This window comes from Oryctolagus cuniculus, chromosome 3 (assembly GCF_964237555.1).
Source record: "Oryctolagus cuniculus chromosome 3, mOryCun1.1, whole genome shotgun sequence".
NCBI lineage: Eukaryota > Metazoa > Chordata > Mammalia > Lagomorpha > Leporidae > Oryctolagus > Oryctolagus cuniculus.
In genome coordinates, this window is record NC_091434.1 from 175449183 (window position 1) to 175475640 (window position 26458).

Below are 26458 nucleotides of genomic sequence, written 5' to 3' on the forward strand. Positions count from 1 at the left end.
GCCTGGCCCAGTCTCAGCTGTTACGGCCATTTGGGGATTGAACCAGAGGATGGAGGATCTCTCTGTGTGTCTCCAACTCTCTAACTCTGCCATTCAAGTAAATAAAAATAAATAAAAAAAAAAACCCTGGAATTGCAAAAGCGAATTTGTTTTCATCATGAAAGGACAGGAAACACGTATGGCAACTATGAGTGGCTGCCCTTTGCCTGTTGTAGGGCAGGGGGATGGCGCTGCTCTACTTTCAAGAGAGCAGCCGACTCAAGTGGGCCAGCCAGGCAGAGCCTCATGAAATGTGGTCAGGTTAAGAGAACAGCAGCACCAAGGCGCTTGTGCCGAAACATGGAGGAGTGAGCCTCCATGCAGGAGCTTCTGTACTGCATTTGCATTTTTGCTTTGCATACAGATTACTGATTCAAATTAGTGCTTTTTAAAGCTAGATTTTATCTAGCAAATTATTTTACTTTTAAACTTACAGCAATGGTCTCTAATCAAGGCATCACTCTCTATATCAGGGAAAGAACCAGGGACCAGTTGTAGGGTTGGGAGAGAAACTCTTTGCATTAAATTCCCAGCTAATGTCTCAGGTGCTGGCAAGACAAGATCTCAATTTGCTATCAGGGTGACTGAAAACTACATTTGGGGTCTACACTGATCTGAAATGACGTCTTTCATAAGGTGGTTCTTCTTTTTTTTTTCAAATCTGTCACGCTTTATTTCATTTGGTGGTTCTTAGTAGAAAAGATATTTCCAAAGATGGCAAATACCAATTTTTAAGAAAAGAATTTCAGAGAAAGATTGCTTAGAAAATACCTTCTTATTTTGGGAACTGGGTAATTTAGCTTTAAATATGAATATTAACTCAGAGAAGCAGCAAAGAAGTAATGAATGCTAACTCAGAGAAGTAACCAAAATGATAAAATTCATTTATTCATTTGTTAAACTGTTAACTCGGCAAGTGTGCTTGGGCAACCCTGCTCAAGGGTTGGTTGGTCCCTGTTTAATCTTTTTTTTTTTTTTTTTTTTTTTAAGATTTTATTTATTTGAGAAGTAGAATCATAGACAGTGAGAGGGAGAGACAGATAGAAAGGTCTTCCATTCTCTGGTTCACTTCCCAGATGGCTGCAATGGATGGAACCAGGCTGATCCAGAGCCAGGAGCCTGGAGCTTCTTCAGGGCCTCCTACTTAGGTGCAGAGGCCCAAGCACTTGGGACATCTTCCACTGCTTTTCCAGGCCACAGCAGAGGGCTGGATCAGAAGAGGAGCAGTTGGGACTAGAACAGGGGCTCATAGGGGATACTGGCACCACAGGCAGAGAATTAACCTGTGCCACGGCACCGGCCCCTGGTTGGTTTCTATTGTCTTAGGTGCCTGCTGTTAAGCAGCTTATCTTCTGGGAGAGGACACAAAAATAAATGAACATATCATAATATCTAAGGGGAATTGAAAACAATAAGTGACAGGCCAGTCTAGGTTGAGTGGCAAGGGACAGCCTCTCTAAGAAGGTAAGAGAAGCTGTGATATGAATGACGAGAGCCCCTGCCAACATCTGGGGAAGTCTTCCAGGCACAAGGCATGCCCAGTGCAAATACTACCTAGCAGGACTAAGCTTGGTATGTCAAGCAACACACTCAGACAGTTGGAGACCGGGACAGTAGTTGTAGAAGACCAAGCCAAGAACAAGTGAAACTTAGACTAGGGTGAGACTGAGCACTGGAAGGCAAGGAGTACATTTGGGGCACAGCGTAGAGGTAGTCACATGGCTTAGTATGGATGTGGAGTGGAGAAGGAAAGAGGTGAATCAAGAACTGCTCCAAGTTTTAGGTTGGAGCAAAATTCGAGTACATGCTGGTGTCATTTACTGAGACGGGGAGGTAAGAGGGAGGCCCAGAGTGGGGTGGGCACCAAGAGGTCTTTTCTACCGTGTTTATTCTGAGATGCTCGTTAACATACAAGTTGGGACCCCCAGTAGACAGTGGGTATGGAGTTCCTGCGAGAAGTGAGAACAGGAGGTCATGGTAAAAGCCATTGGAGGTTGGACTGGATTGGATTCTCCATGGCAATGCATGGAGAGAGACGAGAGGACGGCTCTGAGATGCTGCAATGTCTAGTTGTCAAGCCGAGGAGGAGCACACAGGGGTCTGAAGAAGTGGCCAGTGGGGCAGGAGGCAAAGGTGAGAGTTACTGCCACGGAGTCTGAAGGTGCAGCAAGGAAAGCGTGCAGGTGCTGAGAGATCAGGGAAAGAAGACCAGAAAAAGTGTTGGAGACAGAGAAAGCCCTGTTGACCTCAGGGCTTTGTCATGAGAGCTCCAGGGAAAACAAATACAGCGATTTCCACATCTTAGAGACTCTCAAGTCAGGAAGGAGCTTCATTCCCTGTCTTGCATGAAATTCTCTTGTTAATCCAAACCCATTGTGTGTGACAGTGATCCTCTGGCTGCCTTGGTATTTGCCCTGGAGACTTTGTAATTCACAGAACACCCTCTGTCTCCCATTCTAGATCTCATGACCAAGAGCCGGGCTTCCCAATGGGGCACTGCTGTGACTGGGACTGTGCCACTCTTGCTTTGGGATGGATTTTCCTGCACATGGTATGAGAAGCACCTCATTTCACTGCACTTTCCTAGATGCCCCCTAGATACAGTATCACCCGGAGTAGGGACCTTGGTATAAGATGGCCTTGGGCCTCACATTCCCAGCAGATTGACTAAACTCAGCCAGGCTTCTTCCTGACCATCAACCCCTGCCCTTTTGCTAATTTTATAACTTCAGAATGTGTGTGTGTGTGTGTGTATGTGTGTGTGTAAGGATCCGAGAGCCATGGCACAGTGGGTTCAGCAGCTGCTTGGGAGGTCTTTATCTCATATTGGAGTGCCTGTTGGAGTTCCAGCTCCCCTGCTTCTGATCCAGCTTCCTGCTAATGCACCTGGGAAGGCAGAGGGTGATGGCTTATGTACCTGGGTTCTTGCCACTCTTGTGGCAGACCAGGAAGGATTTTCAAACTCCTGGTTTCAACCTGGCCAGCAGCAGCTGTTGTGGGCATTTGGGGAGTAAACCAGTAGACGGAAGTTCTCTCTTTTCCTCTTTCAAATAAATGAATATATTCTTTAAAGAACTACTTCTTCGAAACGCAAACATCAAGGAAGAAAGTACCCCATCTCCCTGTCTCCGTAGATGGGTGGGAACCTGACTTCTGAAGCGTGCCTTGCTGTAAGTTGCGAAATTTTCTCCTGTCATGACGATGCAAGGTTTCTTTTCCTTTGGGTAAAGCCAACACAAAGAACCTGTGATTCTGCATGTCTCAACGTTTAGAAGCTTTTTTTTTAATAATGAAAAAGAAACAAACAAAACAACAACTCCAGCTCTTAGTTGAAGTGAAGTTGAGCTAGATTGAGTTCTGGTTTCTCTGCCCTATTGTAATAATCTTGAGTGAGGTCTTATTTTCCTGATTAACTCTGTGAGGTTCCATGTTTGACAAGATGAGTGGTTCAATGTTGAGTCTCTGGAATCAGATTGTCTGGGATCCGATCGCATCATTCATTGTCTTACCAGCTGGATGAACTTGGGTGAGTCGACTAATTTTTAACTTCAGTTTCTTTGCTACGCAAACAGCACAGGAGTTATAATAGTATCTGTTTTATAGGATTCTTGTGTGGATTAAATGAGATAAATTATATGAAGCATTTGCCTAAACATCTTAGCTACCACTCATGTTGTTGCTATTGACTCATGTTTGTTGGAAACGGGAAAGCACACATTTTTCTATGTTGTAATTCTTATGATTTGGTTGAATAGTCTTTAAATCACAAACTTTTTAGATACAGGAAGTGACCATTTTATTTATACACAGATTTGGGTGCAATTCATAACAGAAATTCCATTTTTCCTGCTTGCACACAAATGTTGATTTTCTTTTTGCTTCCTCAGTGACATTGCTTTTAAGATGGCCCTCAAGTTTTCCATCGACAATGTTGGAATACAGACAGCATGGGCAGCAACTGTCCAAACAAGTCATATTATGGAGTTTGGGGATGTTGGACTCTTTTATGGGGTTGCCAATCAAATGTAGCCCAGAGAACAGTCATGGCATTCTAATCCGAATTGGTTAATCAATTCATTTAACAAATCTCAACTCTTCTACAAACTCAGGTTGTCACCCATGAAGAAAAGGTGTCCTGAGAGACAAACTGTCAGAGGAAGAAGAGGCTGCAGGCTTCCCTGGTCCCCATGAGTCTGAGGTCCCCTAAGGACAGTGGTTCTCCCATTGATTCTCCAGGTGGTCTTCTCATGCAACACAAAGAACAGGAAGAACCAATCAGGAATTTTTTAGTTTCTAGGCTACATCTTGCACAAAAAATATGGCCCCTTTTAGTCTCCAAAGAGCTTTCAGCAAAGGTGTGAGCCAGATGAGTTGAGCCAGGATATTGGTGGTTAACCTTCTCCCTCAAGGAGTCACATAGGAACTTGGTGGCCTCTTAAAGCTTATGAAAGCATCCTCCAGATCTCTTGATCTCTGACCTCCTCTTTAAGTAACTGCCCCAAACCCTTACGTTCTCTGGTCTGTGTCTAGCTTGCTGCAAGTGGAACCCTATATCAGCCCCATGCCACGAACAGCCTGCTCTGTTCCCTTCTGTGGCTTATGTTCATCAAGTCATTGATTGTGGCCTGGGCTGACAGCCGGGTTCTGGGCTGTGGGCCCAACTGATAGCTTTCCTCCTCTCAGGGCATCAGCTGCCAGGACTCCAGCCTCCCTGGTGTGTCTGTGCCATAGAGGGCTTTGGCCGAGTCAGCCTGGTGGTGTTCGTGCTTGATCATGAGCGCATGTTCACTGTGCTTTACCATCTAAGAAAGTCTGGCTCATGGCTGCACAGAGAACTCAGGTCTGAGCACCTGGCCTGGCCAAGGCTACAGGGACACCATATGGTCTGAGTGCCTCTGCTGAGCCCATCTAGGGAGCTGGTCATAGGACAGTCACTGGCTTTGGATCAAAAATGTGGAAAATCATTCTATACTTTGCAGACAAATACCAGCAATTGATATTTTTCTTCTTGTGTCACTTTTAATTTTAAAGCTGGTTTGTTACTTTTCTGCTAAACCAGAATCATAGCTGGATTCTTATTACTTCCAAATGACCTGTTTGCTTCTTTTGGATGACAGCTTCTAATTATATTTTAGACACAGAGTAAGAAGAACTATATTTTCTGATTTTTGTTTTCAGTTACTATGGAAAAGATGTGAACATGGTCTCACTGACACAGGAAGTGAGCAGAGAAGCCAGCCCTCCCTGGAGTCCACTCAGGGGACAAAGTCAGGAACAATTTTCAGCATTTTAACTAGAAGATGTGTCCAGGGCATTCCTTCTCTACCAGCCTATGGAGCCCCTGGGCAACTCTGCCCCAAGTATTAGCAGCTGACCATGGTGCTGGCGTCATCTTTTCAGACGTCTCTTACTTGCTTCCTGGGCTGACTGTAAGAAAATCCCCAGGTCCTGGCTCGCTGCTCTGTAGCCACTGTGACAGGTGAGCAGAGCACTGTTAGAATGCCTTTGGATGCTGAGAGGCATTTTTGGAGGTGAGCTTTCTTTTAGGGCTCATGGGTTAAAGTGTTCACATTTCAGGTCAGTATTTGAAAAGGAGGAAATGAGCCAGTTGAGGGAGGTTTCATTAGGATGAGGTATTACATGGAAGAAGAAGAAAGAAAAAGGTAAAGGCTAATAAAGAAAAAATAACTCATATTTAATGAACATTGACTCTATGCCAAGAACTCTGTTGGGTGCTGAGCATGTAATATCTCATTTAAAGCTGAGATGTAGGAACTGAATGTGTTCTTATTTAACACAGAAATGTTAAATGACTTGCCAGTGGTCTTCCAGTTGGCAAGTGCCAGAGATGGGATTCCAAGCCCACACTGTTAAACACACAGCACTAAGACCGTACAAATGTTGGTCACTTGACAATCCAGATCTTGCTCAATCATTAATAAGCACATGATCATAAATGTCTAAGATTGGATGAAATTTGGGGGAACAAGGAATCCAACTCCTTTACTAGACAGATGAGAAAAGAGTCTGAAAGTAGGAAAGGATTAATTTTTGGTCAAGAAAACACTTTTATTAGAGCTAAAATGAGACCAACAACTTAGCTTCCTGAATATTGAAGAGTTTGGGAAAACTGGCTCTAGGGTTTCATAGCTGAGGAAATTATTTTCCTGGAAGCAGCTTCCCTTGCCTTTGCCCCTGGGATAGACTTCTATGCAGAACAACATTTCTCAGATTGGTCACATCTGAGATATGTGAATCCTGCCTACTTCTAAGAGAACAGGAAATTAAAAACTTGGGCTTAAGAAGCTGCTGACTTGTTACGCCAGCCTACTGTTCTGAAATTTCTCTTTCTGAGCTCACCAGTGGTTTCATACCTTCTGAATTAAAAAAAAAATTGTTCTGGCCTTAGTTGAATCATAGCACCTGCTATCAGTTGCTACCGGTTTATTCACAGACTCTCTCCTGTGACAGTCCCTCTCCTGATTTCCTTTCATGAACTCTTTTCATTCTTCTTTCCAAGATGTTCCTTTTCTGCCTCTCCATAGATTTCATTGGCCATAGAATTCTGTCCTATTCTTTGGTTATCTTTAAAATAAATCAACTTTCTTTCCAAGTCTACAACAAACAGTGCTCCTGTCTCTCTTCGTTTTGCAATCTTACGGGGCTTCCAGAGTTCCTGGGGACAACTATGTTCAGTGAACGGGAATACAAAACTAAAGTTGGACTTCTACATGCAGAAGCAAGGTCAGGGAATGAGAAGTTAATTCCAGTAGAGTCGTCTGCTAGGATGAAAGCCAAGTACAACCTACCCATCAGGTTTGGGATGAACAGAATTCAGGCGAGACTTGTTCTCAGAAATGTGGGCAAGACATATTGATGAAGTGAAATTTGCTCACTCGTGTTCAGCAGGAATCAGGGGACTTGATATTTAGCTAAGAATGCAATGTGTAACTTTGTGATCTATAATTTGAGCTTAGGATTTAGAAAGGGCTGTGCTCTATTTGGGGTTGGGAGGTATTTTATTGCAAAATCTAGGACTCTCTCATGTCCCCTTGGCTGGTATAGCTTTTGAACGAGTCAGTTGTCTTTTCAAAGCACTTGGACCAACACTGTTGTTTTGTAGTTTTCCCGCATCACACAAAGGGAGTGGATTCTCAATTGTACCTTTCTTTTTAATGACTTTCTAATATTCTTCAAACATCCCAAGATAACCAGGGAAGACACCATAGACACGCCAACCCTTGTTAAAATGAACTGGCCCTCCCCCCTACCCCTAGTGAGTTCTACCATATGGTGGTCTGAGTGGCAGGGGTACACATACAAACAGCAACCAGATCACAGCTTGGCCCGAGACTGCCACGGTTGACTGAATTGATCACTTTGCCCCAGAAACCCAGAGTTGTGGGGTGGGGGTCTCAAAGTGTTCATCTCCACAAAGTCCTCCAAACTCACTTTCTTTCCATTCAACAAAGGAAGAGTTGTTAATTTTCTAAAATATTAACATTCCGGAAAAAATTTAAAATTCAACTAACCATGGAAGCCAGTATTGTTTTTAAGCCATTTTAGGTTCATCTTGAATATGTTAAGAGCAAAATATTGGTGAAGAAAATTAGCTTGTGTGGCTGGCCCACTCCCTGCATAGGCTGCTTCACTTTTTCTGTTTAAATTTCTTTCTGGTGCTGATCTGTTTTCTACGTAGAGGGATGCCCTGTCGGGAGAAATCACCATCTTCCTCTGCCTGGAACTTTGAGGATGAGCAGAGAAGGGGAAGGGCTGCTATGAGTCATTTAGAGCAAACCTGGATTTAGCCCATTCTTTCTCTCCTCCCCTCTCTTTTTTTCCTTCCAGATCTAATAGTTTTAAACGGCTCTAAAGCCAGAAACCTAACAGATCAGAGGTCAGGGAGACATGAGAGGCATCCCAATGAAGGCTCTGATTTTATCCCTGAGGATCACGAACACCACGTAGCGGGACCGCAGCGGGGTCTCCTCAGTCATTCAATCTGCACATAGGAGGCCTAGGCTCTTACTGTGGAAGGATTTCTAGCAAGCCCTCCCTAGGCTGGGTGTTTTGTGTCCTGAAAGTTCTTACCAGCAGCTGAGGGAATCCGATTGCCCTCAGCCAGTTACTCACCGACGAAGAGCTGGCTGTAGAGTTCCAGGCGAGTGTGACCTTCTGTCGGGGCCTTGCGGATCTGCTGGGGCAGCCGATCCACCTGCAGACTGGCCTGCTTCACGTTCCGCTCTGCGGTGACCCTGTGCCACTGGTCGTCATTGAGAGGGGAGGGCGACCGCACCACAATCTCCACGGGCCCATTTCCGACATCAAATGAGAAGGACACTTCGGTGGCAGCTGGAGGAGCAGAAAGCGTGAAAGGTACATCAGTGTATTTTTTTCTCTCCTCCCTGATACCCAAACAGCAGTGGATTCCTGGGGAAAAAGAAAGCAAAGGGAAAAGCGATCTGCTGCTTGCTACAAAGTTCCCCTGCAAAATCATATGAGGAGGGTCTGAACCAGAATCCATTATTGACCAAAAACAACCAAATGAAGCAAAATAAATTTGTTCTGGGGAGGGAGGTGGTCTTTGAGCCAGATACCGATTTGTTTCCTTACTTAATCGTTCCATAAGTCTTCCGAAGAAACCGAGGCCTGGAGAAGTCAGCACACACGGAACGTTTTAAACTGTGTGAGCCCGAGGAGTCAGGATCGGAACCCAGGTCTGTCAGATTTCACAGCCTGCCAGCATTTGACTCCGCCCACAGCTGATCTCCTCCATTGCTCCAGGGTCAGTGATTTGCAGTTAGGGAGAGAGGTTTTGCAACACCTGGATGCACATTCTGACTGAGCTGGTCTGGAGTAGACAGAGATCTTCCAAAAGCTCCCCAGGAAATATTAATATGTAGCTACAGCTGAGAGCTACCGCCTTAGGGAATTCACAAGACTTTCTCATGAATTCTTATAGTTCCTATTGAAAGGGAGGGACCTATGAATTCTTGAGGCCATAAGGGTGAGTTGCATTTAGTTGGGACCACAAAGGGCAGCACCACATTCCTGCCAAAGAATCCTTTTCCTGTCTCCTGTGTTGCAAATCCTGGTTATTCCCCATCTGGGGTGCTGGTTCCTTCCCCTAAGTGACCCAACTGCAAACCTTTGTCCTTTTCAGAAATCTTCTCCAAATCAACCTCTTTCTGTAATAAATCACCTCTCAACAATAAGCAGGCAGCCAGGGTGGTGCTCCATCAGCTTTAGTTAGCAGTGGTTTCCTTATTCACCTTCTCAGTTTTATATTAAGGTCCCAGGTGACCAGCTCTATAAACACATTTTAAAATATATATTTTTCTTGCAATTGGCAGGAGAGGCAGCTTACTGCTAAAGCAGCACACAGGTCTTGAGGCCCCTTAGGCTTGGTAAATTCTTTTCAACATTAAAGATGTGGCACACCAATGCATTTCCTGACTTTGCTTTATAAAGATATTCAGCCTCCCCATCCATCAATAAGCCTTCTGCCTAATCTCTAAGCATTTTAATTAAATATCTGTCATTTTTCTTTTTCCTGGGCTAATGGAAAATTCAGCTTCTTTGGCCTGGTACCATTTGGAGATGGTGTCACAAGCAATCAAACTTCTAATTTAAAAAGCTCAGTGGGCCAGATTCTCTTAGGATCTGTACTGTTCCCTGCCTCTGTGGCCCCTCGGAAAGCTGCATTAACTTTATTGAGCTACCATGCTATTACATATACAGCTCAATTCAATCAACCTAATTGTACCAAGGCATTTGATCCTTCATGTCATTAGAAAGAGAACTTTAATTTTAACACCTGTGGGTGATTCCACACCGTCTCCAGTAAACTATCTCAGCTAAATTAGAAGGCTCTGCCTCTAGGCATCATTGCAACTAGATTGAACTTGCAGGCCAGTGACCTCCATCAAGGTTCCTATGGAAGTATGATCAGGTAGAGGATAACAGGACACCCAGACTGAATGATCTTTCTCTGTAGTTCTGATACAGTTGACGGGGAAATGTAGCCTTGCTTTCAGAGGAAATCTGCTCTTTTCTCCTAGTGCTACATTTTAGCAGATGCATTTTTAAATGTAACTTGTCAGAATAGCAAGAGAACAGGGTTCCTGGGCTAAGTAGGAAAGATTGTTTCGTTTTCAAGGCATCAACTGCCATCAGGGAAATAGAATTTAGGGACAAATTGAGTTTAACCCTAAGCTTTGACTCCAAGGGATGAATGTGACTCTAATTTCCTCTACTATTTTCCTTCTGCTATGACGAATTCTTGGCCAGGTCTTTAAATTGTCACCATTTGGAGAAATGCTGCGTGCCAGCAATCACTAGAAAATATCCACACCAGCCTCCCCACTTATCATGACTGAGCCCCTATTTCTTCCTGTGGACCACGGTCTGGTCTTCTTGCCGTCAACCCTCTTCTCTGGATAAGAGAAAAAAAGTCTGTGCTGCTGTAGCTCAGACCTGTTCTTCCCAACTGGTTGCAGTAAGGGGGCTCCGAGCCGAGCGCCTCCAAAAGCAACTTCCTCCCCAAAGAGCCTCGGCTCAGACTCTGCTAAAGAAGCAGTTCGCAGCTTAGCACATCCCACTTGCCTTCTGCTTCCTCTTAAGGAAGGGCTGCAAGGCCCACTGTGCAAACCAGGAGAGTTCCCCTCTCTCGGTCACTCAATGTCCCCTCCCCTGACATTGCTGAGGGATGTCTTTGAAAAATCCCATCTCCCAGTCAGCCAGCCAGTGTGTTTTAAAAGCTTCTAAAGTTCAGTTTGTGGCTGATTGCTCTTGGTCTTCTGGGTGACAGCCACTGACATCTTAAAAGAGATAATTACAGTGAGAGTCACTGAGCGAATAAAAGGGAGGCAGCATAAAAGACACCAGAGCCAATGACACCCTCCTTACTCAATGTGTTTCTTTGGTTGGAGACTAAAGTGTTGCCCTGTCTCTGCCTGCAGAAGGGAATTTCTTAGAGACCGAATATATTCTTATTTCCAAAAATAAGTTGGAAATTGGATGTATATAGCTTGGCTCGCAGGACTGATTGCTGCAGCAGACAAGAATGGTTGCCTCTCCAACAGTGTCAAGACGGGGAAGAGGTCTGCGATTCGGAGCCACCCCAGGCTAGCGAGTTCGCTGCCCAGAGTTGCATGGTGCTGGCAGAAGGCAAGAGACTCCTGGGTCAGAGACAAAGGACTTTCTCATTCACAACAGAGCAGGCCGTAGGAGCTTCAGGTTCACGTTGCTTCTTGTTACCCCCTTCTCCCCAAATAAGGGGCAACCATGGAGCAGTCAGGTAGATACTACTAGGTTTCTTCACAGGTGAAGACGCCTGAACTCACAGACTCCAATCTGTTAAAAGATTTGCTAGCAAACCTTTCATTTTTGCCCTGGATAGAGGCAATGTCTTTATTATTCTGTCCAGAGAAAGACACTCTGTTTTTCAAGGCTCTTAGCTATCCTTCTAAAGGTAGGAACAAAGCTGTCAAATGTTCTTGCTCCAAAGAATAATGTGGGAAGCCCATGAAGCATTTTCTCCCAGCAATTTAGTTACCTTCACCTTCTCCCTTGTGAGTTAAGCTGATTTTGCTCAGGAATCTGTGTGTCTCCAGAACATTACGGTTCAAGTAAGGACAGCCATATCCCAGAGCCAGAGAGCAAATGCAGATTTACCTAAGACAAACGTGGAAATTCCAAGCTCTTTACCAGTAATCCATTTAGGATAAATCAGACATGACTGGCGTCTTGGCTCATAAGATACCTAAGGAAAAGACAGTCCCTCTTCTTCCCTTTGATGTTGGGTGGGAATTTGTGGTTCCTATGTTGCCAGAGCCATCTCACATACATCAGACACACTGCAGAGAACAGAGCATGTAGTGGGATGATCCTTGATCCTTGGTGACAGTGTCTGATTCCAAAATTGTTCCTGGATCCATTTTCTCTAGGACTTCTTACATGAGGTATTCCTAATTGTTTAAGTCACTTTTATTGCAACTGCAAGCATCTTAACTGATGTGGGACCTGGAACTGTTATCAGTTTATCTGAACTCTAGTCTCAGCTGTGTCTTTTCTTTTTCGGGCCCCAGCTGACCAGTCTCCAAAATGAGGACTATATATTTAGTTCTCCAAGAGTTGCTGTGTGCAAAACTGGTCTGCAACCACTGAATTAGATTACTTATAATGTCTTTCAACTTACAACATCCTATAATCTAATTTCCAAGAGAGTCTTAGAGAAATAGCAATGAAATACAGTGAGTCTTCATGGAGGTTTTAGATACTGAATGATTACAGGGAGAGAAGGGAAATATTGAAGAAAAAAATGCTCAGTGTGGCATATCGGCATCAGAAAAGAATACATATGGCAGAAATACAGATGAGTAATGTTGGATCCTGACTTCATCTGAGTGGTTTACAACAACGAATAGGACAAAGCCATGGACAGAACCACGGACTGCAAATTTTTCCTTTTTTCAAGTATAATTCCAGCAGGTGGCACTATTTGCTCTCATTCTATCTTGTCACATTTCTTTGAACAAATGACTCCAGGATGAATGCCTTGAGTGGTACATTTAACAATTGACCAGAATAGCAGACTTTTTGGCACCAAGTTCTCCCAGCAGGAGAGGTAATATTTAGACATTACACCGAAAGTATCAGCTAGAGGTAGCAGAGAAGTTTGGCCATTCAACAGAGATTAGTAATGAAAAAAGACAAAGGAAAGTATGTGCAGTGAGTGGGATGAGCATACCAGCTCTCACTGTTGCAGTATTGCTAATGATTTACTTCTCCATTTACACAGCGAACTTCAAGGAGTGATCCTTTCCAAAGGGCTCTTCCACACAACAAAATCTGACCCACACAACAAAATCAGTCATTGGTAGAACAGATATTTCTACCTTCCTCTAGGGTGATGAGTATAATGAATATTTTTTCTTTCGTTTTTCCAAAAGGGAGAAGTTTATATCAAAAGACAAAAGAATTTATATGCAGGTACATCAAAGACTTAGTGGAAAATAGAATTAGGGCTGGTACTATGGTGTAGCAGCACTGCCTGCAGTGCTGGCATTCCATATGGGCACTTGTTCGAGTCCCAGCTGCTCCACTTTGAATCCAGCTCTCTGTCATGGCCTAGGAAAGCAAGAAGATGCTCCAAGACCTTGGGCCCCTGCACCTGCATGTGAGACCCAGAAGAAGCTCCTGGTTCCTGGCTTCAGATTGGCCAGCTCCGGCATTGTGGCCATTTGGGGAGTGAACCAGTAGATGGAAGATTTCTCTCTCTATCTGCCTCTCTATAATTCTGCCTTTCAAATACATAAGTAAATCTTTTTAAAGAAATAAAATAGAATTCAAAGATGTTTATTTTGGTGTAAAATTGTTGGAATCCATGCAGTATCTTCATAATATGTATTTTCCATAAACTTTCTGAAGAGGCCTCACAGCAAAGAGGTTATGAGAAGAATAGCTGGATAGCTGGAAATAATGCCACCATGGGAACCGGAGAGACAAGGAAAAGAAGAAGGAAAGGAACAAGAAGTAAAGAGGCTCTCTCTCTCTCCCTCTCTCTCTTCCTATCTAAGGGACAGCACACTGCATGCTGTCCCCTCCATTCAATGACGCCACTCCAGAGATTCCTTCCCTGTTGTATAACACCAACGACTGTCTTACTTCTGGGTCTTCCCACGTGAACATCTCAATCTGCTTCTCACCTTCACCACCACCCTACAAAAGGTGACCCCTCCCCTTACTTGCTCCATGAGTTACCGTTTGATTCCTGTGCTGCCCTTTGCTAGCAAATCCCTTGAAAGAACCGCTTGTACCCTCTGTGTCCATTTCTGCTCCCCTTAGTCTTTCTTCAACTCCATCGTGGAAGGCTTTCTCTTTCACCACATTTGAAACTGCTGAAGGAACATGCTTCAGATGCCTATCTGCTCACAGAGCAGCTGACTCAGTAAATGCACTGTGCGGGGCCCTGGATCTGCCTGGTGTCATTACCAGGTGATTCTGATACATGTGCACCTGGAATCCTACTGTACCAAACATTAGCATTGCCAAATTTCCTTCAGTAAGAACCAATGAGCATCTTGCTTCCTTGTCCTCCATGGAAAGATTTGTGTAGTGAAACATTTAATCTTGCTCCCAAAGAGGCCTGACCTTCACCCTTAGCTTTGGGAAGGTAATATCTAAGTCCTTAGAACTGCCCTGCCTGGGGGGCTGGCACTGTGGTGTAATAGACTAATCCTCCGCCTCTGGTACCAGCATCCCATATGGATGCCGGTTCGTGTCCCGGCTGTTCTACTACCGATCAAGCTATCTGCTTACGGCCAGGGAAAGTGATAGAAGATGGTCCAAGTGCTTTGGCCCCTGCACCCACATGGAAGACCTGGAAGAAGCTCCTGGCTTCAGATCAGAGGCCAGCTCTAGCCATTGCAACCATTTAGGGTGTGAACCAGTGGATGGAAGACCCCTCTCTCTCTAATTCTACCTCTGAAATAAGTAAATAAAATCTTAAAAGTACCATCCTGCTTGAGAATAGTGTCTTTGTTTGCTTGGGAGCCTTGGGCTACACCAATAGTCTACAATGTGATTTAGTTATGCCAGATAGTCCAATGATGTGATGTTGTACACGTAGTTCAATTACACAGTTAGTTAAGTAAGCACACCAGAGACGCCAGCCATGTGATGTAGTCTGGGTTCTACGAGTTACACAATGCAACTTCTAGAGGGACTGGGAACTGAGGGTAGCCATGTGGGCAGTGAACCATCCCAGCGTAAACACTTTGAACACCTGGGCTCAGGAAAATTTGAGTAGAGGATGCCCCACACCTACGGTCACCCTTCCCTTCCAGGAAAAGAATGTGTTCATGACTCTACTGGGAGAAGTGAACTAGAAGCTCAGCATCTGGTAGCTTCCCTGGACTCTGCTCTCTGCGCCTCTTCCTTTGTCTGATTTTCATCTGCATTCTTTCCCTAAAACAACTGTGACTATGAGTATAGCAGCCTGTAGTGAGTTCTGTGAGCCCTTCTAGAAATTACCAAACCTCAGTGTGGGGAGCAACTCGGACTAGACTAAGTTACTGGAATTAAGACTTATTCTATGCATCTGCTCTCCCACAATATGGCGCTGAGAAGGGAGAAACAGCTTCTACACAGCTGCCTCCAGTTCAACCAATAAACTGTAGGACCTGCTCCTGATTGGAGGAGAGCAGCGTACTCGGCGTGTGGGCAGCCGAGTTGGGATTGGTGGAAGAGGACTATAAAGGAGGAGAGAGACAACATGCACCTGGAACATCTAAGGGGAACATCTAGCTGAAGGAACACCTGTGCAGCCCCCGAGAGAGCCGGCCGGCGGTGTGCCGCTCCCCTGCGGAAGTGGGGAATGTGGCAGGGGGAACCGCCCTTCCACGGAGGTGGAAGGGTCGGTAGCCAACCCGGGAAGAACCAGCAGCAAACCAGGGGAGGGCCGAGCAGACAAAGAACAGCGCAGGGTCCTGTGTCGTTCCTCCACGAAGACGGGGAGCGACACCTCAGGGTTTGGTAATTGAAATTGTGACTGGTATCAGAAATGCATGGAGGCTTATGGGAACTGCGGGTTTTCTAATTTTTCAGTTAGTTTTAAGTCTACAAAACAGCAAAAACCAGCATGTCACTTTAGAAGATTGTGATCGAACCCAGAAATCTTAACAGCTAAAGACTTTCGAGAATGGACTTCAACCTTCAAGCTCACTCTCATTGCCAGGATAGGGAAATTGATGCTGTTACACACCCAAATCCAGGAGTGACTAAGTAGAGACCTTTTGTGCCCCTAACTATATTTTATTGCCTTTCTTATTGTGAAGGAAATAAAAAACAAACTATTTTTCTTCTAGTTTAGTCTTAGTTCATGAACGTAGGCATTCCTTGGGCCACATATACATATTCACACCAGAAAACTTGGTGTTAAACACATCTGAGAATGAACATTGGCAGGGAAAATTTATTTGAAGTCTTTTGGAAATTCTTCAAGGAAATGCCTGGAGCTTAAGAATCAATGTTATGAACTCATTTAAAATCTCTGGTATCTTGATAACCTCTTGAGTATGAGAAATATTTCTCTTTATGCATTTTGGCCTTTAAGCTTTTTATTATGGTTAAAAAATAACTTCACAAACAAAGGCATCCACAGAGAAAAGGAAGCAAAGGGGAGATACCACTGGCCATGCAAAAATAGAGAGCTATCTTTAAAATGCAAAGCTTTTCTAATTTTAGTTTTCTCCATGCATCTAACCACCTTCTGAGAATAACTCCTTGAATATTAATGGACCTATGATTTAAAAAGGAAAAAGACAAGAAACTCATTCCAAAGTGATACATGGATTGAAACAACACCCCGTGCCTCATGTAGGTCATGGAATTGTATTTTCAACACCCTCATAGTTGGAATGAACAGAGATGGACTCCTGCCCTGGGGGGAGAGTGCCCAGTGTGGAGAGAAGATGGAAGTCCCAGATGGTGACTCTGGAGACAGGGTACTCATGATGAAAGGACACACAGAAACTACTTTACAGAGACCTTGAAACTAGATGCATTAGGATTCTCCAGAGATGAAGAAAAGGCACATGGAGGAGGTGGATGGGTGACAAAGGAGCTATTTTTTTTTTGGTCCATATCCAGGTTTTACAGCTAAATGAGAAAAACTCATTGAAGGAAATGGACTTTGGTGGAGCACCAGGGGTGATTTCTGTGGCTGGTTTTGGGTGATGTCAAAGAACAGGTTCATCCAGATATGTGACTTTGGAGAATTCAAGAAGAGATGGTGGGATCTGAGGCCTACACAAGGTCATATTTGTACAGCTGGAGGCTGAGAGAGTTTGAACTGGGGTAATAAAAAGGCTGACAAGTTGTAACTTGGACTAATCTGAAGCTTATATGGTGACAACATATTGGTCAATTAATCAATTATAACTACTAAACAACTGAGCTATGGATGGCTGTCTTGATGGGGACACTGATAATGAGGAAATACCAAAGACAGGATTGCAGGATGAAAGGCTGAGACTTTGGAAGTCACAGCCAGCTGATGAGTCTATCAGAGGCGAGACAGCCAAGGAGATGTCCCTTTCCAGGTCACTGTAGACTGAGTTTCTGCCCAGCCAAATACAGGTCACATCACAGGCATGCTTTTCTTTGTTTTGTAGCAAATGATCTCTGTCTAGCAAGTCCTTTCAATGCCACCTTGGAATAACTTCAAATAAGACCTCGCTAATGAAAATTTTAAAGTGCTGAATGAAGAACTATGTCCTACATGCTGTGGATTCAGATTATAAGAAGAGATCTGTTCTGTTTTCCACCACAACACCAGATGCACTTCAACTATCATGCATTTTCATGATTGGACAGAGAGTGGAGAAAGGGTGAAATTGTCCTGCCAGGTTGACAGGGACCTTGGGTGGGAGTGGAGAGACATATGAGAGGAAGGAGAATCAATCTCTTTTTTAGAGAATAAGCTTTTGAAAGTGTGAAAGACTTCTATAAGCATTCCTTTTATCTTGGAATCTTTGCAAAGCAGACATAGCTGGTCTAATTTTATTGGTTTTTCTCTAGCTACAACTAATTTATTCTCTATCTTCCACTTAGTAATGAATATTAGCAATGAGGAATCTAAGGATTGAATATTACAAATACATACATACAAATAGGGTCTCCGGGTTAAAGGTATCCTAGGATAGTTGCTGTGTTAAAGTTGTAGGGAAATTAGTAGACCTTGTGATGTGGGCAGGGAGGTTGGTAGCAAATAGGAGCTGAAGACTGATAACACCTGGCTGTAGCCCCATATGTGCTACAGGCCCATGTACACTGGAAAAGCCACCCCTTGCAGGCAGACCACAGGTGCCAGGGGTGCTGTAACCCTCCCCCATTAGAACCAGCACCAGCTAAGAATATCTGGTGTGGCTGCAGGCTGCGTTCCCAGGATGGCCTTTAGGTCATTCTAATGCTATTGTAGTGAAGTTACCATGGCTGGAACTCTCACTCCCGTTATGCACCTAATGCCAGTACCCTTGGAATATTTCCAAAAGGGGCATGGAAGTGGGCAGTACTCAAGCCTCACCCCCAAACTGCCTCATCTGAATATTCAATTAAGCCTCACCCAAAACACTACCTTCTTCTACACCTTCAAATAGTATAAGGATGGCCCTGAACCTTGTTGACTGCAGCCCTTTCTTTCTTAACCTTACCTGCACTTATTCCTTGGATATGTACTTTTGCCTGTAAGTAAATCTTGCTTTCCTGATCAACTTTTTCCATATCTCTTCCTTTAATTTTCTCTCATGGTGACAAGCATCTGGACCCAGCCTAGCTAGAGTCATCCCTACAACACTTGAAGTCACATATTTCTAAGTCTGGAAAGTACAGAAATCTTCCCGGCAGTCCTGTTGGTCATGCCCACCACCTCTTACTTGAACAAAGCACTCTTCTGCAAATGGATAATGTTAAATGATGATAGTGATTCATCACAAGTATTCTTCTTTTCCCTTTGTTTCTATTTATATCAATTGAATTAAAATTTCCTTTATATATTGCACAAGTAAGTATTTTTCCTTCCTTAAAACCACACATACAAAACATGTGCAAGTCCTTTTGGGCAACGTTTGTGATTTAGTGAACTAAGGGAACATGGTTTCTCTTTAGAGCAGTTGGCATAAGCTGGTCATCAGCCTCTGCCTTGGGATGGTCTGGCATTCAGCAAGGTGGCTGAATGGGAGCAGCATTGGGAACGGGGCCATCTGTGAGTGACAGTCTCCTGCTGCTCTTGCTTGGCTGGCCCAGATGAAGTCCTCCAGCGTCATCACTCAAGCCTGCTCTACTGCTGGAGGCTTTGGGATGTGCTCAAGGCTCAGAAAGCAATAGCCACTGCACACTAAATTAACACAAATGCCATCACATGATGGGGTGTGATGGAGAATTAGCAACAGGCAGTCAGATTAGACTGTGTGAAAATCTATTCAAAGGTTCAACCCAACCATGGGGTGTAGTTGGTTAAACAGTTAAGCCCTGGATTTCATGATTGCTTTTATTCCGTGTTCCCACTTGATGACAACGCTATCTCAAATCCCCTACCTGCACTGATCTGCTACCCCACGTAGGAGGCAAATAGGTAATATAAGAAACCCCAGAAAATCCCAGATCAATATCACACCAGCCAATAAAATAGTTTATTTGGTTTTACATTCTATTGATTGTATCACAAAAACAATGAATTCATTTTTGTAGGGTCTGTTTTTAAATATAAAATTATAAATTTTCGAACTATAAATGTCTTCTTGGGGATTCTAATTCAGTCTTTGCCTTCAGTTAAAAAATAAATGCTGCAGAGTTTCAAAAATATTGACTTGGAAATATGTTTTTAAAATATTATGTGAAAAAGTAGGTTACAAAACAGAATGTAACATATGATCTCATTTTTATAAAAAACACATAAATGCATAGAAAATATTTGGAATTGTAGACACCAATATGGTAATGTAAGGATGTTAGAAGGTGGATTAGTGGCTCATATTTTTATCTTTTTTGCATCTCTGGATTTTTGAATCATTCAGCAGTAAACAATATTTGTATAATTTTAATGTTACAATATGATGATTTCCACTTTATTTTAAAAAAGATTGCTGACATTTTAAGCAACTCTATTCTATAATTTTATCAAGTGGTTAATTAGGGGGATTAGTTAATCAAAATGTGGAAAATGAGATTTCATTTAAATACAGATAATTAGAGGGAATTTAAAACTACATTGAAAAATTCTTCCTTCTTTTCTGTTTTTAGAAATGAGATTAACAAAAAAGTGGTTAAAATTTACCACAAAATAATTTTGAACAAGATGTGGAGTTTTTTTCCTGGTTAAAATGGCTAGAAAATGAGGGCATGCTATTTTTCAAAGTGAAATCCTCACAGGTCTGAAGTGCCAGCATGTTCTGATGTTTAAGCTAATGTATACAGGAATCTGAATGCAAGATGAGCATAATTCAGTGTTATAATTACACTTGACAGATATATACTGTTTCTATTATTCATTGGCTCTGGTTGCACTTACCCAGCAAGACCCTGCAGAATACTAAATATCAACCACTCTTCACTCGAAGTCATTTGGCATTCCCCCTCAGTTCTCATCAGAGGAATCAAATTCAGAGATGCAGAAAACCAAATTTGATCACTTTAACATCGTCCACAAAGGCAAGTGAAATGGATCATTTCCTCTGAGGACGTACATCCAGCTCCCTTTCCTTTGTCAAACTGTAGCACAGATACGAGGTGGATCATTTCTGTATAGGAAAACACCTCAATGGCCCTTGGGCTTCAGCAGTATGGTTTTCAACAGCTTGCCTGCTCCACGATTCACTTCCTCTACTTGTATTTGCCTACATTGTTTTCTCTCTGGAAAAATGCCTTTATCTCAGCATATAAAAATTGTACATATTATGAGGGGTACTATGTGATGCTTCAATACATGTACACATTGTAGAAGGTCCAATTAGGGTGCAGTGCTCTGGGTGGAGCAAAGTGAGCAGTCTCACCAATGGAATGAGAGAAAAGGCACGTGTGTCTCTTCTGGATCAATGTGGTTAAGAAGAAGGAATGCTCCCCCATCTTCTTCTTCTCTGCAAACTGGAATCAGATGCTCCCAGGCTCTTGGAGACGATGGAATCTCAGACAAAAGAGCCTGGATCACTAAAGCATCATGTGGAAGATTTACACGGACCAGCAGTAGCAGGCACATTAGATTGTTATACAGCAGCTCACATCTGGGATCTCATTTGTTACAGCAGCTTATCTTATCCTGAACAAGAATACATCTTATTGGTAATTCTCTCTCTTATGACCTTTTCAAATTATTTTGTTTATTTATAAGAATTCAAAAAATTGGCTGGTGCCACAGCTCACTAGGCTAATCCTCCGCCTGCAGCACCAGTACCCTGGGTTCTAGTCCTGGTTGGGGCGCCGGATTCTGTCCTTGTTGCTCCTCTTCCAGTTCAGCTCTCTGCTATGGCCCCGGAAGGCAGTGGAGGATGGCTCAAGTGCTTGGGCCCTGCACCCTCATGGCAGACCAGGAGGAAGCACCTGGCTCCTGGCTTCGGATTGGCGCAGTGCGCTGGCCGTAGAGGCCATTTAGGGGGTGAACCAATGGGAAAGGAAGACCTTTCTCTCTCTTTCTCTCTGTCTCTAACTCTGCCTGTCAAAAAAAAAAAAAAAAAAAAAGAATTAAAAAAAAATTGACCAGAAGATCTTCCTTCTTTTTTTTTTTTTTTTTTTTTTTTTTTTTTTTTTTTTTTTTTTTTTTTTTTTTTTTTTTTTGACAGGCAGAGTGGACAGTGAGAGAGAGAGACAGAGAGAAAGGTCTTCCTTTGCCGTTGGTTCACCCTCCAATGGCCGCCGCGGCCGGCGCGCTGCGGCCGGCGCACCGCGCTGATCCGATGGCAGGAGCCAGGAGCCAGGTGCTTTTCCTGGTCTCCCATGGGGTGCAGGGCCCAAGCACCTGGGCCATCCTCCACTGCACTCCTTGGCCACAGCAGAGGGCTGGCCTGGAAGAGGGGCAACCGGGACAGAATCCAGCGCCCCGACCGGACTAGAACCCAGTGTGCCGGCGCCGCTAGGCGGAGGATTAGCCTATTGAGCCGCGGCGCCGGCCCAAGATCTTCCTTCTTGAGTCACTGGAATTTTAAAGGGATGGATTGTGATGTCCAATTCTCAGTTCTGTGTCAGAACATTGTAATATTTTTAAAAACGATAGATTGCAACATTACATGTATTTGAGTTAATTAGTGGAATTCTCCAATTCACTGATGTAGAGTGCAGAGAAGTGGTTGGAAGCCCTGTGGGCAGCTTTTAGACAGGTACATGCTCCTGTATATGTCTGAGCTGCCCCAGTATTACAGGGCTGTCCTTTGAATAACATAAAGCAAATAAAAATGTTTTCTGTTAAGTGTATCAGGGACAGGCTTGACATTCAGAAACATGGGAGACAATTCCCTTTGTTCTTCAACATTTCTATTCTATTCAAATGACCTCCAGACCTCAGGACCCAAAAACTCCAAGTTGGCCTGTGCCATTGAGACAGCACTTAAAATCAGCAGTGTTTAAAAACAACAAAGCTCCTTTGGTAGGTACAAAATATGAATGCCACAGTCAATGATGTGTGTATAGGAAAATACATTCCAGGTTCTGAACAACCAGCTCAGACACTTCTAGGACACAGTCTCCTTATAAATTGCAAAGGACCCAAACTAGAAAATGAAAAAAAGAAAAAAAAAAAACAAACCAGGAGTGCGATAGAAATAGAAACAGGTCCTCTTCCAATAGTATCGAAGAAGACTACATCTCAGCTACCATCCTAATCCCTCATAAGATTTCAGGTAAGTTTTTCTTTCTCCTTCCCTCCTCAAAGCTCCTGTCTTAATTGTTATTAAAAATGATCTTGTCATTTCAGCAACATGTACCCTGAAAGAGATAAATCTCTGAATTTTTCCATTTGTAAAAAAAATGTTTTTTTCTACGCTTTCCAGTGGACATCCAGCTGGCCACTGTTTTCTTGCATGGTTTTAGTGACGTGATACTTGTCTGCTGGTTTGTAGAAACCCAGGACTGTTGTACTTAGAGTTGTTTTTGGCTGAGATTTCCTTTGGTTTGGTGTTATTCAAGTAATTTACCCCAGTCACTCACTATATTTAAATGTAGCTCTACTCATTGATTTATTATATCTTCTTTTTCTTTTAACTGGCTTTGAACTAATTGGTCTCTAGTGTCATATTTGACTCAATCAATTCTCTAGCGCTAGTAACCACACTGACTGTCTATGGCACCAACTCGTTTCTTGAAGCATTGTTTTTATGAAAATATTGAGCTGTCAGCTCCTGGAAAGGCAGGTGTAAGGTCTCTAAACTTATTATAACTTAAATTTCACATATATATTTTTAGTTTCCTCACTACACCACTTGTTTATTGGAGTGCAATAATAGCACAATCTTTCTCCCATCTCTGTCTCAGAATGTGTGAATTACAACTTCTTTGATTTCTTCCTCCCCTTTGGAGGTCTGTTGTCTTCCAACTAGTCTTCAGCAGGCAAATTCTTGTTGATGGTCTTTTCGACATTTTAAAGTGACATCGTTTTGAAGGGAAAGATTTGGTGGCCTCTCATCAGAAAAAATACTGTTAAGAAATTTCTGCATTTCTCTATGGTGATGATGTACAGCTTACGCATTATTCAAGCAAACAAACACTATGTGAAGATGCTACTTAATCAGGATGCCTTGGGCCAGCGCTGGGGCACAGAGGGGTAAGCTCCTCCTGTGGATGCCCACGTCCCATACTGGAGAGCAGTTTCAAGTTTGGATCCAGCACTTCTGATCTAGCTTCCTGCTAACACGTCCCGGGAGGCAGCCAATGATGGTTTAAATACATAAGTCCCTGCCACACTTGGGGGAGATCTAAATGGAGTTCTTGGCTCCTGGCATTGGCCTTGCCCAGCCCTGACTGTTGTGGATAGTTTGGGAGTGAACCAATGGATGAAAGATCTCTCTGGATCAAACAAAAATAAATAAATAGATAATTTTTTTTTTAACAGGCAGAGTGGACAGAGACAGAGAGACAGAGAGAAAGGTCTTCCTTTGGTTCACCCTCCAATGGCCGCTGCGGCCGGCACACCGCGCTGATCCGAAGCCAGGAGCCAGGTGCTTCTCCTGGTCTCCCCTGGGGTGCAGGGCCCAAGCACTTGGGCCATCCTCCACTGCACTCCTGGGCCACAGCAGAGAGCTGGCCTGGAAGAGGGGCAACCGGGACAGAATCTGGTGCCCCGACCGGGACTAGAACCCGGTGTGCCGGCGCTGCAAGGCAGAGGATTAGCCTAGTGAGCCACGGCGCCGGCCTAAATGTTTTAAAAATAAGGATGCCTACTCTTCTTAGGCAGTGCACCAGAATTAATTGTCCTGAAATTTTGGTGGTGTATTTTTAGAAAAATAAAGCTATCTGCTTATTTATTATGTTTTATATTTTAAATAAAAATGAGATAAAAATTTTTGTGGGCAGAATTTCAGTGAGGGAGGGAAATTCAAGAATAAGCAAAGTCTCAGTGAGTCTTCAGGAAAGGTCAGTGTTTTCCAGAGCATATCAGTATTTGGAAGTGTCTGAAGCTCAGGAACACAGTACTACTGGGTGAAGGGCAATGATTGTACAAAGTAGAAAGAAAACTGAAAAGTTAATGCCTAAAATCTCTTATTAAGTTTAAGCATCTGCATTTTGTCTTGTAAGACATTGAGCATGATTATGGGCTGTAAATGCTGTGGTGTGGCTGTGGTTCGAGTCTGTACCCCAGGGTTCATTTGTTGGGAGCTTGGTCCCCAGGGTGGGGGCAGTGGGAAGTGGTGGGACCTTTGGGAGTTGGTGCCTGCTGGGTCAATTAGGGGTGCAGCCTTGGGATATGTTGGGAGGTTCAGACCATCTCTGGTTTCTTGTTTCTATGCATGATTCTTCCTTCCGCATGTGCTCCCACCATGGTATGATAGAACCAAGAGGTTCCTCACTGAAGCTGAGGTGAGGCTGGTGCTGTGCCCTTGAACTCTCCAAACCAGGAGCTACATAATCTTCCTTTTTTATAGAGTTGGTCTGCTTCAGAAATTTTGTTGTAGTAATGAAAACTTGACTAATACAGAAAGGAAAGGAGTAAGATGATATCTGTGGAAATTTGGCCTCATTGGGGAACACAGACTTCAAGAGAGAGGAATTGGGGTTAGAGAGACAAATCATGGACCTGTCTGAATCAAGAGTCCAGAGATTTCAATGAGCCACGCTATCACAGGAGATAGATGATTGAGCAGATTTCATTATCTTTGCATCTGCATGAGGTCTTCAGAAAGTTCATGGAACATGAGCATTATGAAAAAACTGTGCATGGATTTCAAAATTTTTTTGTGCCAAAATAAAACTCACCAATTTTTTACAACATGTCTGAACAGATCTAGTTTGACACATTAACGAAGATAACACATCACTTTGAAGAGAGCTCCTCGAAGAGCAACCTGAAATTTGTAAAATTACAGAACAAACATCAAATTTATCTTGGAAGGATGGTGAACTTATTAATGTTTTAGGAAAGGTTCATGAGACAACAACCCCCCCTCCCAGAATAAGCAGTTTGCAAATGGATAACTTGTTTTTAAAAAGGATGTGATGATGGTGAAGATGAAGCCTACAGCAGCAGGTAATTCACATGAATTTTCAAGTAAACAACTTTGGTCAAGGTCCAGTTGAAGAGCATGGGCAATGAAGAGTGGAAACAATAGCTGACACCACAGACATCTCATCTCGTCCAGTTTACATAATTCTGACTGAAAAATTAGAATGGAGCAAACTTCCTGTTTGATGGGTGCCAAAATGGTTGCACCCTATTCAACTTCAGATAAAGAGCAGAGCTTTCAATGGAAATTTGAAACAAGAGGGATCAAGATCCTGAAGTATTGCTTCGAAGATTTAGAACGGGAGATGAAGCACATGCTTTACCCATATGTTTTTTTTTTTTTTTTTTTTTTTTTTTTTTTTTTTTTTACAGGCAGAGTGGACGGTGAGAGACAGAAAGGTCTTCCTTTGCCGTTGGTTCACCCTCCAATGGCCGCCGCGGCCGGGGCACCACGCTGATCTGAAGACAGGAGCCAGGTGCTTCTCCTGGTCTCCCATGCGGGTGCAGGGCACAAGCACTTGGGCCATCCTCCACTGCACTCCCTGGCCACAGCAGAGAGCTGGCCTGGAAGAGGGGCAACCGGGACAGAATCCGGCACCCCGACAGGGACTAGAACCCGGTGTGCCGGCGCCGCAAGGCAGAGGATTAGCCTAGTGAGCCAAGGCGCCGGCCCCATATGATCTTGAAGGGAAACCACAAAGTAACAGCCACCACGAGGTAGGTGTGGTCCATTCAGAGCAAAAGCAGACCAGTCATGAAGAAACATCATGGCAATAGTTTTGGAAATGAGCAAGGAACTTTGCTTTTGGACTTTTAAAGTTCTTCCTTACCTTTCTTTTTTTCTGAGAGATGGGGGAAGGGAGGGAGGAAGAGAAAGAGAGAGAGAGAGAGAGAGAGAGAGAGAGAGAGAGGGAGGGAGGGAGAGAATGCCCTGTTCTCGAGGGGGAGGGGGAGAGGGAGAGAGAGAATATCTTCCATCCATTGCTTCACTCCCCAAAAGCCTGGAGAGCCAAAGAATGATAACACCTGCCGATGAGGAAAATGTTTCAAGAAAATTAGCCAAAGCTTTGTCAGAAAAACACCCAGGAAAGCTTCACCAGACTCCTTCTCCACCACAACAATTCTTCTGCTCCCTCTTCTCATCAAATAAGAGCAATATTGTAAGAATTTTCATGAGAATCAATAGGCATCTACATTACAGTTCTGTTTTGGCTC

General features: G+C 43.6%; 1 protein-coding gene across 1 annotated transcript in view; it reads right to left on the reverse strand.

Moving 5' to 3' along the window:
• The window catches only part of CNTNAP2 (contactin associated protein 2), a 2389242-nt gene that overhangs the window by 278713 nt on the left and 2084071 nt on the right, over nt 1-26458 (reverse strand). The window contains exon 17 of the mRNA XM_008258071.4: nt 8173-8391. Coding sequence (XP_008256293.2) covers nt 8173-8391 — 219 coding nt within the window. The remainder of the gene's footprint in view (nt 1-8172; nt 8392-26458) is intronic.